General features: G+C 37.8%; 1 protein-coding gene across 2 annotated transcripts; it reads right to left on the bottom strand.

The window, feature by feature from the left end:
- Positions 1 to 1,549: 1,549 nt before the first annotated feature.
- LOC104609410 (eukaryotic translation initiation factor 6-2) lies at positions 1,550 to 9,607 on the bottom strand. 2 transcript variants are annotated; one of them, XM_088902116.1, is made up of 8 exons: positions 9,419 to 9,607; positions 8,878 to 8,933; positions 6,933 to 7,029; positions 6,752 to 6,837; positions 6,615 to 6,659; positions 2,629 to 2,759; positions 1,966 to 2,076; positions 1,550 to 1,884 (listed from the first exon to the last, which is right to left on the bottom strand). In XM_088902116.1, exons 2-8 carry the CDS (start codon positions 8,885 to 8,887, stop codon positions 1,627 to 1,629), a joined length of 738 nt encoding a protein of 245 aa, XP_088758242.1. In that variant the 5' UTR covers positions 8,888 to 8,933; positions 9,419 to 9,607; the 3' UTR covers positions 1,550 to 1,626. The 2 variants fall into 2 exon arrangements, with proteins under 2 accessions (XP_088758242.1, XP_010274016.2); XM_010275714.3 differs by lacking the exon at positions 9,419 to 9,607 and adding an exon at positions 9,297 to 9,372.
- Between the last annotated feature and the right edge of the window lie 9,134 nt (positions 9,608 to 18,741).

The raw sequence follows: 18,741 nt of genomic DNA, 5'->3' as shown, positions 1-18,741 counted from the left end.
ATGACTTGTAAACCCAATGGTTGAAACATTAATTTGTTTAGCAAGTTTGGTTGCTATATTTATTTTATATATACTATTCAACTAGTTTGGTTGCTATATTATTTTATATATACTATTCAACTTTTACACTTGTGATAGTCATTGGTCCATCCCTTTCTAGGGGTGAGCATTATTCGGTTAAAACCAAAAAACTGAATCAAAAAATCAAGATTTCAGTTTTTTTGGTTTTTGGTTATTTTGGTTTAGAAATTTGGTTAACCGAAAAAATCAAATTAACCAAACTTTATTACCTATAATTTATATTAACATATATTACATATATAATATGTATAAAATATAATATATTGTATTACATTATATATTAAAATATATAGTATTGAAATTCGATTTTAACCAAAATAACCAAATACAGAACAAAAAATCTTGATTTATTCAGTTTGATTTTTAAGTGAATAGACCGTTTGCTCACCCCTACCCCTTTGGGTTAGTTTTTAAAACATGGATTTGGTGATTTCAATCTTCACCTACGCCTCAATTTTCGGATCAAAGGTGGTTTGAATGGACTATTAATGAGGCTACAAGGTTAATGGTTGTCAAATAAACCAACACAGATAAGGAAAAACAAGATGTAGGTGTGATGAAATGGTACCAGATGCATCATGAAAATACACGTTGGATCATGATGGTCGACCGAACCCAAGAACCTGACCTGACCCAATCTGAAAAAAGCAGGTTAGGGTCCAGTGATCCTAACTCAAAGGCGGCCCAACCTGAAAAGTATCCGGGTCAAGTTGGGAGACAGGTTGCTGCTCGTTCTCCTATTTTCAAACCAATGTTGATCCATACGGTTGAATTATTCAAACCATTTGAACCAAACAATTGAATCTGTATTTTTGGTAAACATTGATTTGGTCGAAAACCAGTTGATTAAGATAGTTGAACTATTGATCCATCTGACCCATGGGTCAACCCTAACCCGAAATCTGACTTAACTTGAAGTGACCCGAAAACTGACTTGAACCCAATTGCAGGTCTAGTTGGCCCCTTACCGATGTTTCCTAGGTGGATCCATCAAAGGGTAAGCCCCCTTTTGCGTAATGTGCACAAATCCAGAACTACGTATCGGCATCCACACTATACAAGAAACAAAGGTAATATTGACATGGAGCATAAACAAATAAGCATACATATGATGATGATGATTATGATGATATTTCATATTTTTTGTGCATTTGCATGTTAGGCATCCTGTTTGTTGCCAAGGTTCAAAACATCAATACGACCGATACGCCCCTATCAGAGCATATCAGGCAGTTTGATACTTACTTTTTTACTCCTTTTTTATTTTATTTTTTTCAAAACTAGCTTGGGGGAGACGGTTTAGGACCACTCCATCCGCTGAACCGGTCAGACCCCCGATACACCCAATATGGGCCGATACGTAACGATACTTTGAACCTTGTTTGTTGCATCAGCAACTCAACATGTTAATTTCATTCTTTAGCAGGAATATGATTGCTTATCCATATTAAAAGTAGCAAAATTTGAATTGATTCAAACACAATAGAATTGTAATATTAAAAAGACAAGCTCTGGTACAATTGGTTCGAAAAAGCAGATGAGAAACTAGACATAGGTGTCAATTAATGATTTTCTCATCTCATCGACAATTGCAATTGGTTGGGCTTCTCTCAACTTGAAGACACTCTCGATTACAGAGAGTTCTGTTGCTGTGGTGTCTGACCCACAGAATGCTGTCCAGTCATTCACTGTGATGCCAGAAGCAATGACTTCACTTCCTCGATTTACAGTCCCAGCCACCAGAGGTACTTGAAGGAGTGTGGAAAGCTCATCCAAGTCTTCAATCGATGTATGGGGATGGACCTGTTTTAACATTTTTCAGAAGAACTGCTGAAATTCATGATGCCTTTGTCATAAACTATAAAGAATTGTTACGTAACATACCAATCCACCTCTGTTGGAGAAGGCACAATAACTACCAACAAGAATGTTTCCTGCAATTGTCTGCCTAAACACTTCTACTCCAAGAACATCTGCAATCATTTCCTCAGTTTCCTGGCAAATTTTTAAAACCAGAATGAGCACGGTGGATAAGTGTTCTAGCAAATTAATATGATATAACACAAATTTAGAAAATGATAGTTTGCCTCCATGCCAAATAATTCAGTCTTAACTATTACAAGATTGTAATCCCATTGAATCAAAATGAATCTCAAGCTAACAAAAAACCACTGCTGCACACCTCCTACACCCCGATCCATCTAAATTCTAATAGGTGTTTTCCTAAGACCTCAAATGGCATAGCATTTTTCCTTCTGATGGATCTATTTAGCCCTTGAGAAAGGGTATCTTCCACAAATATGGAGAAAACCTAATTTCAAATCATTCACAATATTTTTCCTTACGTCCTCAGACACATAATGTTATTCCTAATGACATCCTTAGCCCTTAGAAGGGATGATTCTTCACGAACAAGCATAAAACATAAAGTGGAATTTTTACAATAAACCTAGCCTCAAATTGATTCAACCTTATAAATCACATAAATTGGCAGAACAAACAGTAAATGGAAAATGCAAAACCTATAAAAAATGGAGATAACTTTACCCTGTCAAGGTCAGTATGTGCAAGAGCAACATGATCATTACAAGCTATGCAGTTCCCAAGCGCTGACAATCTCTCTTCAATGCGCTGTACAACAACATGATCAGGTAAACTATTCCTCAAATGCTGAAGTTCTGCAATAAAAGGTAAACAAAAAAATCGTGTTTTATTTTTAAACAAGTTGTAGATATGAAATAGATCATATCCATAGAGACAAATTCTGTAAATAGCATTTTATGTTTTTGTAAATTTAAGATGATAATATCTTGAATTCTCCATGCAAGTAGGTCCATCGTCACATTAAAGAACTAGAAACGTTGTTGACATGGAAGATTTCAGGTCTGAGTAACAATTAAATTCAGAACTGGACTTGCATGGATAATCAAAAAAGATTCAAAATATTGTCATCTTAAAGGCTCAAGAAACATTATATGTGGTTAGATAAGCCAAAATAAGAAAGAATTGAAAAATCTAATTGATGCTTAAAAATTAAAACTTCCTACAAAGCACTCATTCACATGAATGAGCTTGTGTAGAGAAACATCCAAAAAACCACAACCACATGGAGGCTCAAAGTTTTTAACATTTTTTATATCAATAACACAGTGAAGAGCTTGAGAAAGACTACAATGACTTGAGCGCAACTAAACAGTTGCTTCAGAAAGACCACAATGACTAGAGTGCAACCACACAGAAAGAAGCTGAGAGTGAAAGAGATACTGCAATGGTTGATGTCCAACTCTTTGAGAAGAACACAGTGCTGGAACTGGAAAGGACTACTAAGAACCATTCTTGTTCAATGGAGCTTAGGAAGAATGTTTTAGCGAGTAGAAAAAACAAAACAAAGGAAACATAAGATGTCTTGGTTTCAAAGTTTTTTGCTAGACTAAAAGGGAGTCTCTTTGGGATTAGACCAAACAAGAAAACTTTAAAGATCCAGAAATCCGCAAGATCTTAATGGTTTTAGTGGTCTAAAGGCTGTATTTTTTGTGAGAGTGTTTTTGGTGTTAATCATGCTTGGGACTGAGAGTTGTATCTCTTGTATTTTTCTTTGAGTCTGAGTTGGTGATTGTGTTGCTTTCAGTCTGGTGGCGTTGAGGGAGTTAGTTTTTGGTGTTACGCTAGGCTTCTGAGTTTGTGTTGGTTTTGTTGAGCTTCGGATGGTCTGGTTGGTCAGGTGGGAGTAGAAGTTCTTGTTTTTCCTCTTTCTTCTTTCAAGTGATTTCTGGTCACTCTCCTCTGTAAATTAATTTTTATTTCAATAAATTTTATTTTATTACCAAAAAAGAGCTTTACAAATGTGTTCAATATAAAGAAAGCACGGCTAGAGGGGGGGACACACACACACACTAAGAGAAAAGATTAGCCCAACAAAACTGATCACTTTGTACACCTTGCTTTGCCAAGTGAATCTACCATTGCATTTACTAACCCATTGATCCATTCCAAAAGTACCCTCAACCTCACCCACTAGCCTCCTTATTTTCCTCATTACTTGTTTATGGGTCCATGGCCTAACACTATTGTTGATCAACCACCCTATTACCAATAGGGAATCACCTTCCACCTCTAAGTGTCTCAAACTTAGAAGCCTTGCCAACTTTAAGCCTTGCAGAAGATCAGAGAATTCAACTGATGAAGAATTTGCAACCCCGATTGGTCCAGAGAATAAAGCCACTACAACACCCCTAGGCCCTACCATTTCTAAAGACTCCTATCCTGAAAGGAACTCAGTTTTCAAAGGAACTGCTATTAAAATTCAACTCGATTCAATAGTTGTCAAGACATCTAAGCAATTCTGGGCGACACTAGACCACCTAGTTGCCTAGTCGCTTAAGCAGGCATCTAGGCAACACCTAGGCGATAAGGATTTTATAATATAAAGAACTGACTTTTGGCTAGTTCATTAATTTTATATACCATTCAACATGCATATTAATTGAAAAAAGAATAGAAATAATAGTGGCAGTGAGTAAAGGGCAAGGCAATGGGGTTTGTGGTCTGAACAGAATGGAAGAATCTTTGAAAAATACAAGCAAGTGGAGGAAATCATTGAATTTACAGCCGTAAGGGCTGCTCACTGGGCTCAGATCAATAAAGATTTCAATGGGATAAAGATGAATGATTTGCCTAGAGGTTGGAACTTTAATGTGGTTTCTTTTATCAATAACAAAGGATTTTATTAATTAGAAAAAAGAAGAAAAAGGGAAGAAATAACCACTCTTATCTCCCCCAAGCAAGAAAACCAGAGCAGAAAAGATTACAGTTGAGCCCAAAACAAGTTCTCCTTATTCACCCCTTGCTTTGCTAACACACAGAGTTTGCACACTTGAATATTTTCTTCTCATTGTTGTACAACCACAAAAAAATTTTGTCTCCCTTTAGCCATCCTACCACCAGCTTGGAGTCTCCTTCAAAATCAACTTCCTCAAATTTAAGTACTTGGCTCTCTGAACACCTTCAAAGCCCACCAAAATCTCAGCTCTAAAAAGAGTCACCCTCTTCTACTGGGCCTGAGAACAAGGAAATTATTTTCCCTTTCTCATCCCATTTGGTAAAATCCACATGCAGGAGGGGGGGACTGGAACTGGTACCTCCTGAACCGGGGCTGAAAAAGCAATTTCTTTCCACTTTCTTGATAAATCGTCTAATGAAACATTGTTGAAGAGACCCATAGATTTAAGCCAATGGAATACCCTGAAGCAAATCACCTCTTGAATAATTTCATTGTTCCTCTCCTTCCTTGAAAATAATCTGGAATTCCTTTCTTCCCAAACAATCCAAATAACAGCAGCCTGAATACATGGCTAAAATATTTCCAAATTCTTCCCTTATAAACCAAGGCTAGGAAATGGAATCTTTGAAATAAAAAACATGAACCATACAGTAATTCGCTGGGTTCCATAACAACCAACAAGAAACAACCATCTTTCATTAACAATAATCTATAAATTTCATAAAAAAAAACATAAGCTTCATATTAAAAGATAGAAAATCAACATATTCATGAGAAGAAAAATAAGGGAAAAAAAAAAGAAAATTTAGAAAATGTCGGGGTTGACCCCCTGTTTTTGTCCTAGGAAAAGAAGAAAAGAAAGTTCTTCCTTATTGGTTCAGGTTTTGAAGTCCTTTAGGGTTCAAGACAGCATACACCAATATATGTGTGGATAAATCACTAACAAATAAGAAAATAATAAAAGGAAACTAGTATATAAACCCACAAAATGAACATTTTAGTTTAATAATGCATAATTTTATTATTATAATCTCAAAAAAAATAAAGAATATAAAAGCATTTCATGGTGCCATATATAAACTACAATAGTAGGAGATTAAGTGTAATGACCCTCCAAGAGCGCCTTGTCACCTAGATGTTGCCTTCGACAACTATATTTAATAAACAAATGTTAATGGGCTTACATTGCAGGCAGTCATCCAAGGAATTACCACTCAGTTTGGGAAGAGTTCAAATGCAAATATGTTCAGTACAAAACCTTTTATACCACATTTCTAAACCTTGTATTTATTTATTTTTGGTAAGTTATTTCTAAACCTTGTATTTGCACTGTACATATTTTATTGACGAGTTATTTGCACTGTACATATTTGTATTTGCCCTCTTCCCAAACTGAGCCTAAGGAACAAATCAATCCTCTCCTAGTGTGCCATTAGGGTTCAGATGCTCCTGCAGTTGAATTGAATCACTGCAATTTCGCTAATTATTCACCATCAACGGATAAAGATACCGACATCTGGTAGTTACAATCACCTCTACCAGCACTTCTTACTAATGGAAATATTGCCTCATTAAAAAAAATTCAATGAAGATACCACAACATAGTAGCAGATGCACACCAGATAAAGTATCTCAATTCTCATTCCTCACATATGATGCCCAACTCCCCAACAGTGTTGATCAACAGTTAACTATGGAGAACACAAATACAGCAATATCCTCAAGAACAACCTTTTTCCAGTTTTGAAGTTACCTTGATCAGTAGTAGTATGTGGCAAGAGGAGCCCATTCTTGTTTCCTGCCAACAGAGGTAAGGTAAAAGATGAATTATGAAAATTGATAGAATATATAATATATGAGCTTCTAACCTAAATGGCTTCAGTTTCCTACCAGCACATAGCCGCCCAATAATTCTAGTGCCTGCTATGGATGTTTTAACCACAGGAATAACACCAGCTAGTTCAGATTCAAAAGTGCTGTGGGAGATTCAAAAAGTCGTTAGCATTGTCTTAAAACTAAGGAGAAAAATACTGCAAATGAATCAGGGTTCATACAGCACAGATGTATTGACCTGTAAAAATTTTCTGATCCTCCAATTGCAACCAAACAGTATGCATTGGTCAACTTGGAGAAAACCCCAACTTCACAGTTGTTTTCAAACTGAAGCCCTGAACAGATTTGATTGGTTGTTAAGACCAATTCTTGAAAGTGTACCAGATTCTATTTTTGGATGGGTAATCAAAAACTATTAATAAATAAGAGTGTAAACAGAGACATACAGAAAGACCACAGCGGAAAGCTTCACAAGTTACCACCCGATACACCCAAAAAGTGAGACCAGATATAAACAAAAATTCGGCAATTTAGACCCTTGAACTCATTAAGAATAAGGGTCCAGTCCATCAGATGATGACAAATATAGGACAATGATGCACTAAAGACCTATGAATTTCCTGACTCTTCTTTTCTTTCATAGTCATCCAAATAGGAGTTGAGAGTAAAAACCTGATTACAAGAATCACAGTTAATGGTGAGGTGACAACTGGGGCTGAGTGAGAAAAATCAGGCAACCCTTTCCGCTTTGAATTATTCACTACCTCCCTATCCATGATTAGAGTTCTTTGTTTTTTTTTTTGTTTTTTGATAAGCTGGCAAAAAGTAATAAGTAATATGAATATGCAAGGGGAGGGAGAGAGTCACCCTCCATACACAACTGAAAATAAGAACTACTCAAATAGAATCATTATGATTTACAATGATATACAAAGATAACTCAAAATAATTGATCTCCAATCATTTGTGAAATCAGTCGCTGTAATTCCAAAAAACCGGGATAGAATCACCCTAAAGAGAACACAACCTGGACCGAGAGACCTTTCAAGTTCAAAAAAGCAACTTTTCCAATGGGCAAAGATAAAACCCAAGTCAATATGGTTTCTAAGCAGGCTTCTTCAAGAGTTGCTGGGAAATCTTATAGAAGTTTTAGAAGAATTTCATACCCTATTTTCTTTTTCCATTTTCTTTTGAGAAGGGGAGAAGGCAAGATGTTTTCATGCCATAGCTTTATGTTGAAGGCTAAATACCATGTGATTAAGATATTAGAAAATAATCAGCATTTTGAAGGCACCAAAATGATCAACTTATAAGTTGAAATTATTTGTAAAAGAAATAAAGTACGGTCTTTAGGAACAGTGAGGATGAAAGCAAGGATGATTTCCAATCTAAGGAAAACAGTTTTGAAGATTCCCTAGGTAACATAACAGCCTATGGTATTCTTTCATGTGCAATGAATACAGCCTTTATAACAATGGTTCTGGTGCTGGCTCTGTTATGCCTTTGGGAGCACAACTAAGTCAATCTTCTTAAATTCACTTAATTTCTTTTTTGATAAAATTCACTTTTTTTATAGGTAAAAATAAAATTTCATTAAAATAAAAACAAAAAAGAATACAAGCTGATGGTGACAAGACATCACCCACTTACAACAAATAAAACAAGCTCCAGAATCAATATAAACTTTCCATATTACACATTTGAAATCCCAAAGCGTCCCCTAGGTTTGTTTACTCCCAGGTCCTCCTTGTCAAGTACATAGTCGTCAAGGCATATAGGTGATTCTAGGCAACAATGGATAAAAGTTGAATTAATAGCAATTATTCTTTGGTATCAAGTATCAAATTTATTTTCCTCATAAGCAAATAACCCTGCCCCATCCAATTGTTTCACAACATTGGAAATTTCAAAGTGGTCAGCTTGAATGCTTATACACCTTTCTCCATTTTGTTAATAATAGTTTGATCCAAAATTCCAAATAGAAAATCATTAGATAAGAATAAATATCAAAGAAATTCCCAATGCACTCTATTATGCTTTCATGTAATTTTATATGGTAAAGAGACTAAAAGAAAAGATTGACCAATAAGTCCTGGGAGTAGCATGAACTTCCCAGTCCTAGGAGCACCTACAAAACTAAAATGTGAGAATCTAAATGAACAAGCGATTGCTCAGAGACTTACTGGTTGCCATGCGATAGATGAATAACACAAATCAATACAGTTGCAAGGTACAAAACCTGCAGCGACAATATTTAAACATAACTAACAAAACATAAGATGGTACTGAAACAAATACAGAAATATAACACCAGTCCATGTAATTGATTACAAATAAATTCATTTGATATTTGGACAAGTTTCTTAAAAAATCTTCCAGTGTAACTACAGAATGAATTTCAGAACTTCAACCCTACTACTAACCAAGAACAAACCAAGAAGCTCGTTATGTTGCATAGAGAAGACAATACAGAATTTCGGTCTAAATGGAGAAAAAAAATACTTGCATGATTAATGGGGAGAGGGGAACGAGAAAGTCGGAGGGAGAAACGAAGGGAAGCCTCCGGCTTCTATTTCAGTTCAGTGAGAGGGAGTGCAGAGACCTTATTTCTATTCAGGGAGAGAAGGATAACCCCTTATTTCTGTCCGAAAATAGAGAGAAAGCCCCTGTTTCCGTTCTTACAGCATAGCACATATAGATGAAGAAGAAGAAGAAGAAACCTACCTAAAATCCTGTTGTCTGTTCAACCTTCAAAAATAGATTCTTCTACCTCACTTACTTCCGTCTTCAACTTTTAAAACCCTAACTCGCAAGAAAGAGAAAAAATCGGTGGTAAATCGCAAGAAACCCTAACTCACTTTGAGCATAGCAAAAAGGGCTTCGAATCGGTTTAAGTCGAATTCAAATTTGAATTCGTTCTATTTAATTATATCGAATGTGGATTTACCCATATCGGATTCTTTATTTTGATATATATATATATATACTCATCAAACAAGTGAATGAAATTTTGAAGATTAATTTTTGGTTAAGCACAGAAAAATAATTTAATAACTTAATTAGCTTAAATTTTATAACTTAATTTATTATGCAATACTCAATTAACTTATCCATATGGTATATGGGTGTGAGTTTCTTCTTTTCTTTTTCCTTTCTTCTTTCTTCACTACACAATGGGGTGTGAGTTCAACCATATCCTTTGTAAGTGCCAAATAATTTTATTATAATTAGTAATTTATAAATTCATTAATAAAATTCAAAATTAAGTAGCAAAACTTTACCACATATTAAATTAACAAAATTCACTTAATAATATTATCAAATTATAAATAATTACAATTTAGGTAAAATTAAATTACTTTTAATTATTTGTAGAAAATTTGATTAAAAAAACTACAGTAATAAAATATAAATTTAATTAATAAATAAATATAAATTCAAATCATATAATTTAATAAGCTTTAAAGTGTTAACAAAATTTTAACTTTATTAATAATTAATAACAATTAACAAGGCTCATCTATCCACAAAAAATAATAATTGAATTGTACTTGAACCAAAATAACCCAATTAGAAATTTAATAAGGCTCCTCTCGCTTCAATTTCTCCTAAGTAAAACAATACTTAGATTGCTCTTCTACTTCAATTTTAATCCCCTCTATCATCTTATTGGATGGTGGCCTTCCCCTGTGGATCACATGGGCCCTATTAGCCAATAGTTGTAAAATTCTAGGTATTTTCTCATTAGTGGGAAAGAGAAATTATCTTGTCTTGGTTTATGTTAGTGGATGGTGGGACTCATTTTTCAATATCCTTCATCTTTTTCTACAAGTTTCATTTTGTCTTGTAGTAGAGAGTCTATTGAATCGTTGAATATCCTCTTTTAAGAAAAGAGAAGATAGTGGGAAAAGGTAATTCCTCTTTTACAAGAGAATAAGAGGATATTCAAGCTTACTGCTAAGTGAACAAGAACACTTTAATCAATTGCTTTGGCTGTTATTCCACATTTATTCAATCAAACCTTTTGGTGGGCTTTCTTGGCTCTTTAATAATAATGTTGGAGAGGTAATTCCTCTTTTACAAGAGAAGAAGAAGATATTCAAGCTTGCTAAGTGAACACAAGCACTTTAATCAATTGTTTTGGTTGTTGTTTCATATTTATTCAATCAAGCCTTTTGGTGGGTTTTCTTGGCTCTTTAATAGCAATGTTAGAGAGGATTTTGGTAGTTTTTTTTGGTGAGGCTTTTCTCATGTTTTGTTGGTTAAAATATATCTTGTTTAATGATTGTTTTTGTATACTCAAGAGAGGCTATTATCTCTTCAAATTGTTCTTCTCTAGTTTGAACTGGAAAAGTTGTAATTCTCATTATTATAAATAATGGAAGATTTTGGGATTAGTGTCCCATGGTTTTTCTCTTTACATTGGAGAGGCTTTTCGCGTTAGAAATTGTTATGTGTATTCGTTTTTTATTCATATTATGTTTTGTGGTTATATGTTCCTTATATTGTTGTTATCTTGAATCCATTTGAGTTTTGGATCGACTTGAAATAAAACATTTTGCGCTTAGTTGTGTAGTGCAAAATAAAGTATTGTGAACACAAAATACTTTGTCTTACCACCATAATAACATATTCTAATGGCAAAAACAACATATTCTCAAGTGATGACTAGAACCAGTTTTAGTTTGCTTTCAAGTGTTTGTTTGAAATCAATTGCCGACAGTTCGGTTTCCATCAGAGAAAATGCATTCCCGATCATTACCTTTGTCTGACAAAGGGGCTAATCTCGTCACTATGATCACCCACTCAGATGAATTCTCAGACTGTCCCAACATACCCAAGTTTTGACCCCCGCTAAGGATCTCACTGATTGGCATATCAAAGACAGCCTAATCCGACACATAGTGTTGTACCATAATCGGGTCTAGGGGTCAGATGTAACTTTCCATTTTTGCCCATCAATCTCCAAGGTCCAGGGCAATACTAGAAATCTGGTTCAGTTCAAGTCACCCCAACAGTTGGCAGCACACCAGTGTCAGCCTTGATAGGATAAATCTCCCCAGACTTATCCAACGGCTGTGAACATTCAAAACCAACACAAGCCTCATTAAGTGTCCAGTTTTAGGGTCTTACACAGAAGCATACCACTCAACATGAATCAAACATGTACTTCATTTATTTACGTTAAATATCAAAAGTACATCAGAATTGATTGAAGCTAAGGGCATACAAAAACTGTCCAACAGCTCCCACTTGCACTTAGGTCCAATCTGGTACAAGCCGGAGTCCCATACTTTCCACGTTTTTCTCAAACACCTTCTATGCGAGTGGCTTAGTTAATGGGTCTGTCACATTATCCGTTGATGCTACCTTCTGAATTAGGACGTTCCCTCTACCAACGATCTCCCGTAGTACATGGAATTTCCTCTCGATGTGCTTTGACTTCGAGTGGGCCCGAGGCTCCTTAGCCTGGGTGATGGCTCCATTGTTGTCACACAACAATGGGATGGGTGATGTGTTGGACGGAACCACTCCTAATTCGTGAACGAACTTCTTCATCCACACAGCTTCCTTGGCAGCTTCACTTGTGGCAATGTACTCGGCTTCGGTTGTGGAGTCTGTCATGGACCCCTGTTTGCTGCTTTTCTAGCAAACAACACACGATCCTACCGTGAAAACATACCCAGATGTAGACTTTCTATCATCTGGATCCGATTGGAAACCGACATCAGTATACCCTAGAATCTGTAGTGAACTACCATCGAATACCAGACAAAACTCTTTTGTCCTTCGAAGGTATTTGAGTATGTTCTTCACAACTGTCCAATGCTCCTGCCCTGTGTTGGCCTGAAACTTGCTTACAACACTCACCGCCTGAGCAATGTCAGGGCAAGTGCACAACATGACATACATGATGCTCCCTACGGCTGAGGCATAGGGAACGTCTTTCATGCCCTCAATCTCCTCAGAAGTCTTGGGAGACATCTTCTTAGAGAGAGTGACTCCGTGCCTGAAAGGAACGTTTCCTTTCTTGGAGTTCTCTATGCTGTACCTTTTGACTATTTTGTCAATATAAGCAGTCTGGGATAATCCAATTATCCGCTTCGATCTATCTCTATAGAGTCAAAGACCCAGTATATATGAAGCATCTCCAAGATCTTTCATGGAGAACTGCTGCGAAAGCCATGCCTTGAATGAAGTCAACATTCCTACATCATTCCCAATGAGTAGAATATCGTCCACATATAACACCAAAAAGGTGACCTTATCCCCACTGGACTTCCTGTAAACACAGGGCTCATCTAGATTCTGCTCAAAGTCAAACGATTTGACAACAGAGTCAAAAGGGATGTTCCAACTCCTAGAAGTCTGCTTAAGTCCATATATGGATTTATTAAGTTTACATACCATGTGTTCCTGACCAGCATCAATGAAGCCTTGCGGCTGTTGCATGTAGATATCTTCACTAAGATCTCCATTTAGGAATGCGGTTTTGACATCCATTTGCCAAATCTCATAGTCATGGTATGCTGCTATAGCTAGCAGGATCCTAATGGATTTAACATGGCCACAGGCGAAAAGGTTTCCTCATAGTCGATACCTTCTTTCTGAGTATACTCTTTCGCCACCAAACGAGCTTTGTAGGTCTAAATCCTGTCATCGGGGCCCTTCTTCCTCTTGTAAATCTATTTGCAACCAATTGCTTTTACCCCGGAGGGCGGATCTACTAGAGTCCAGACTCCATTGGCCTCCATCGAGTCCAACTCAGCTCTCATGGCCTCCACCCACTTTTGGGAATCTTTGTCCAACATAGCTTCCACTTAATTCACGGGATCCTCCTCACTAGTCAAAGCTTCCACCAGGTAACTATCCTGGTCATAACCATAATGGACTGGTGGCCTGGATACCTGGGTGGATCTTCTAGGTTGGTCACTATCTGGAACATGTGGGACATCTCCCACTGATCCTGAGCTCTCCTCATCAAAACTATTTCCTGACGATGAGTGTCCAAGATATAATCCATCTCTAAGAACATGGCATTTCGACTGCAGAACACTTTCTGCTCACTTGGGTCATAGAAAAGATAACCCACTGAATCCTTTAGGTAGCCTACAAATAGGCAACGACTGGTCTTGGATTCCAACTTGTTCGCATTCGTTCTTTTAACATGTGCAGGACAACCCCAAATCTTCAAGTGTCTGACACTTGGTTTCTTTCTGGTCCATAGTTTGTATGGAGTTTTCAGAACCGATTTGGTTGGAACTCTATTCAGCACGTAAATTGTGGTCTCTAACGCATATCCCCAAAAGGATGTGGGCAATTCTGAGCGTGTGAGAAGTGACCGGACCATGTCTAGCAATGTCCTATTCCTCCTCTCTGAAACACCGTTAAGCCGGGATGTTGCAGGAGGAGCCAACTGTGAGATAATCCCATTGACCTTCAAGTAGTCCCTGAATTCGTCAGAGAGATACTTGCCACCTCGATCTGATCGAAGGGCCTTAATTTCTCTCCCTAACTGTTTCTCGACCTCTTGTCTGAACTCTTTGAACTTTTCAAATGATTCAAATTTATGTCTCATTAGGTACACGTAACCATATCGTGAAAAATCATCGGTAAAGGTGATGAAATACACGTGTTGATTGTGTGTCCTAACACTCAGGGGACCACATACATCACTATGTATAAGGTCAAGTGTGCCTGTACATCTTTCAGGCTTACCGTTAAATGGTTGCTTTGTCACCTTGCCTCTAAGACAAGGCTCACAAGTGGGAAGGTTTTCTACGATTAGAAAACCCAAAGGATCATCCTTTGCCAATCTTGTGATTCGGTCAATACCGATGTGGCCAAGATGGTAATGCCACAGGCACGTGGGACTTACCATGTCACGAGTCCTTTTCTTGGGGATTTCGACCGACGTAGTTTCGGTTAGATTAGTTTCTAGAGAAGGATGTAGAACATAGAGACCGTTCTCCAGTTCCCCGCATGCGATGAATTTGTTGTTCCTTTTGATAGTAATCAAATTACTAAAAGAGACAGTGTATCCATCCACACACGGTTTAGAAACAGAAATCAAATTTCTTCTTAGATTTTGTACATAAAGACAATCTTTCAGTACAAGAATTGCTTCTCTAAAATTCAATTCTACGGTTTCTATCGTCGTAGCTGCAACGCTTGCAGAAGTCCCCAAGTAAAGTGTCACTTCTCCTTTACTCAGCCTTCTGCTTACTTTGAACCCCTGCAGTGAATTACGCGCATGAGTTGAAGCCCCAGAGTCAACACACCAGGACACAAAAGTCACTAGTAAATTAGTTTCCATGACACAAGTTTCGAAAGTACCTTTCTTAGATTCCAAGTAGGCGAGACAATTCCTCTTCCAGTGGCCGGCCTGCTTGCAGAAGTGACAGGCATCAGATGCCTTGTCTTTCTTTTGTTTCTTAGATTTGGTGGTTTTCTTCTGAGGCTTTTTCTTTGCCTTCCTCTTCTTGCCAGATTTGCCAGCTTCAACAAGCATGGCTATCGGCTCATCCTTCCTTATTAGTTCCTCAGCACTTTGCAACATATTACTGAGCTCTTGGACGCTGACATTCAGCTTGTTCATATTGTAATTCATAATGAATGGGTTGAAGGACGGAGGCAGAGAGTTGAGAATAGCATTTATCTGTGTGACCAGATCTAGCCCGGAACCAAGGGCCTCCAGCTCGTTTATGTAGCCCATCATCCGAAGACAATGGTCATGCACTTGCTGCCCCTTAGTCATCTGCGCGGTCATGAACTATTTTAGGACCTTTTGTCGAGTAAAACAATTATGCTATTCGTATATAGTCTTCAAACTATCCAATATGTCTTTGGCGAGTTCGATCTGATTGAACTGCCTCTGTATCGGATTGTCCAAAGAGGCTATGATATAGCAGCGAGCCAGGGAGTTTTTATCCTCCCATTCTTGGTATTCTCTCCTTCGGGCCTCAGAAGCCTTGTCCCCCGGATGATCCGGAACAGGATTTTTAGCCACCTTATCCAGTTTTTCTGAAGCTAGGACCAGCATAAGGTTTCTGTACCAGTCGGCATAGTTTGGGCCCTTAAGTTTGTTATCGTCAAGCAACTTAGCAAATTGTCCGTTTGCCATTTTCTGGTAAAACAACAGAACATTAGTCCACAACCTTTAGTTTGATTCATGTTACCTACATAGATATGGCTTTTAATCTATGTTCTATTCCCATTTGTTCATCTCTGAGATTTCCCTTCTCTCTCAGTGACAGAGACAGCGAAATGTCTCTGGAAATGTGGGAAATCACATAGAGTGCATGGAACCAACTATTTCAGCTACATAACCCCACCACCTTTCTGTGACGGATCATATCCATTCATCGTATGAGTTTCCCTTTGGCCTCTGTCAAACAAGGTTCAGAGCCATTTTCAGGTAAACCTGTTTGTCTAGTGAGTGCTCACCCATCATATTCACGTTACGCCAAGGTACCGTGAGAGAGTTCCCATTTTCTGGTGATGCCCCTCCCACATCGGTCTATGACGCCCCTATCATCTTATGAAACACTCTGACAGATCCAATAGCAAATGGATAGCCCAATTTTATGGTGTGTTTCCTCATTACTGAAGGACCCATCATTGTGTTAATGGCGGAAGGCCTTTAGAGAGTCCATCATATGGATCTCCCAATCACATGCACTCATATTTGCTGGAGGGAACAAAATTACGCCCTAGTTAATTTAGGTCAAACCAGAGTGGCTCCCACTGACTTTCATAAAGTCAGATTTGTGGTGGACCTAATTCGGCTAGGGTTTCCGCACGCTTTCATTTTCAGGGTTGTAGGGCCCACCAAGCAAAGGAGGGGTCATCCAATGACCTTATGGGATACCATGGCAATGATGTGCATTCAGCCATGGTGTGCGCAAGAGCCACTAATGAGTCATCATGGGCCAAGTGCTTATGGCCCATGGTCGCAGCACATCAAACATCCACACATCACATGATATGGAAGAATTGATCCAATCAATCACTAGCTGTAAAGCCCATTAATCAGCCCAACAAAAACATAATATTAACAATTAATATCATCTAGGTATATGGGCTGAATAGTAGTCAGTAGTCAGCAGTTCGACCCATATAGCTTTTCTCACAAAATGGGCTTTTGCAGTTTTAACCTTTTAAAACTAGGCTTTATAGGTTGGGCCGAATTAATCCCTGCAATTGAACATCAGATTTGGGCCTGATAGTGTGAGAAAACTGGACCGAAAATAGTCCCCTTTCGAACCCTAGATTCGGTCCAAACAGATTTGGTTCAATCCGGTCCGAAACTGATTTTCAATTCAAGAATTAATTCAAGAAAGATCTGAAATTAATATTTCTAATTTTTAGACAATCAAAAATCAGACATGGACTGTTTGCACCATCTGCAAAACAGAGGTTAGTTACTAGGGTTGCAGTTTCATAAACTGCAAAACACAGAAAGCGATCCCTCCATCTACTAATCTCCAGCGCCACCGCCTTCTCCAATCAGGAAAATAAAAAATTACAGAAATCCTATTTCTATTAATTAATTACATTCTTGATCAAATCCTATACATTCAGTCTGGAAAAATAAAAAAAATTATTTTACAGACCAAATGGAATAGAAATTAAAAGAAGAATGCGCAGACAATCTGCGCCAATGTTGCACTTCGATCTCCAGGTACGAACAGTCCATTAAATCAAGAAATAAATATAGAACAATTCAAAAAATAAATTTCAGATTTAATAAAATTAATTTCAGACCAATCGCCCTCAACAAGAAATGATTTCTTGAATTAAAGAAAACAATTTGAGCAAATCCTAGTAGAACAGCTTCTGCTCATTTGCGCAGGTTCAGATATGATTTTCTTGGTTCAAGATTCGAACCTGTGGCTCTGATGCCACTGAAAGAATGGTGGGATCCATCGTATGGACGCCAAAGATTGTGGAATAGGGTTGGGCGAATTTCAAAAATTTCCCACTTTCTTCCAACTGGGAATCATATTCCCTAATTTTAGAATCAAAATTCAAGGATTCTACTTGAACCATAACTGAACCAGATCTGAACCAAAAGACAATGGAGGGATTATACCTGATCCAGACTAATAATATCTCCCAAAGTTGGTGTTCACGCCCAGAGAAGACACCAAGATCCGCTCCTACTGAAGATGACACAACAACTGTGGAACGGAACCAGTAGAGTGCATCCCACACACCGAATTCTTTAAAAGAATCCTCTGGAAACAATGAGCACCGGACTCAATCAGTTTTTCAGCAAAAACTGATATCAAGAACTAATTTCTTGATTCCCTTCTTAGTGAAGATCGAACTATGCAGCAGGTGGTGGCGACTAGAGGAGTTCCCTAATGCTGAATTGGCGTAGAAGCAGTTTTCAGCTTAGAGAGAATGAGATCCTATCTCTGTCTTTCAGAGGAATGCCTCTGAAAACCCTAGGTTTGAGTTCTAATCATTCTTGATAGGGTTTCCTCCTTTCTTGTTGATTAAGAATCCCCTAATCCTATTAGGAGTTATCCCAATCCAAATCTGTATTTGGATTGGGGATAATCTTAATCCTATCTGTAGATTAGGTTAGCCTACTCCTGATCTTATCAGGAGGTTACCAGGCTGGTCTCTAAGAGTGGATAGGGTTAAAACCCCATCCTATAAGCTAACCCTACTCTCAGATCCACCCCATAAGTGGGTGATCATATCAACCCAGTTCAAAATGGGCTTTTGGCCCATTAAGTAATCAATGCTCAATTAGTTTCCAATCTACTGTCCAATTGGGCTTCTTTGTATGGCGTGGGACCCAAGCATTGATCTATACACCAGCCACATGGATTCTGCCTAGCCTTTATTATAAGGCCTAGCCGAATTCACTAGAAAGCCCAGTGAACCCCTGAGCCCATTATATGGACCCTATAGGCCCAACACTTACACTAAGTGGTCCCTAGGCCAAGCCATCTTATAAAACCCTGGGACTGTGGGCAGGTGCAAGATTAGCCCATCAGGTATTATCCCAAATGGCCTTACACTTAACCTCT

This window comes from Nelumbo nucifera, chromosome 3, assembly GCF_055504915.1.
Source record: "Nelumbo nucifera cultivar China Antique chromosome 3, China Antique-T2T, whole genome shotgun sequence".
Taxonomy (NCBI): Eukaryota; Viridiplantae; Streptophyta; class Magnoliopsida; order Proteales; family Nelumbonaceae; genus Nelumbo; species Nelumbo nucifera.
This window is presented reverse-complemented; position numbering and strand designations above follow the sequence as displayed.

Excerpts from the sequence above, each read along its gene's own strand:
- LOC104609410 (XM_088902116.1), bottom strand. Across the intron at positions 6,660-6,751 it reads TATTGGGCGGCTATGTGCTG|GAAACAAGAATGGGCTCCTC; the intron begins GTAGGAAACTGA and ends CTCTGTTGGCAG. Across the intron at positions 2,077-2,628 it reads CACATACTGACCTTGACAGG|GAAACTGAGGAAATGATTGC; the intron begins GTAAAGTTATCT and ends AAAATTTGCCAG.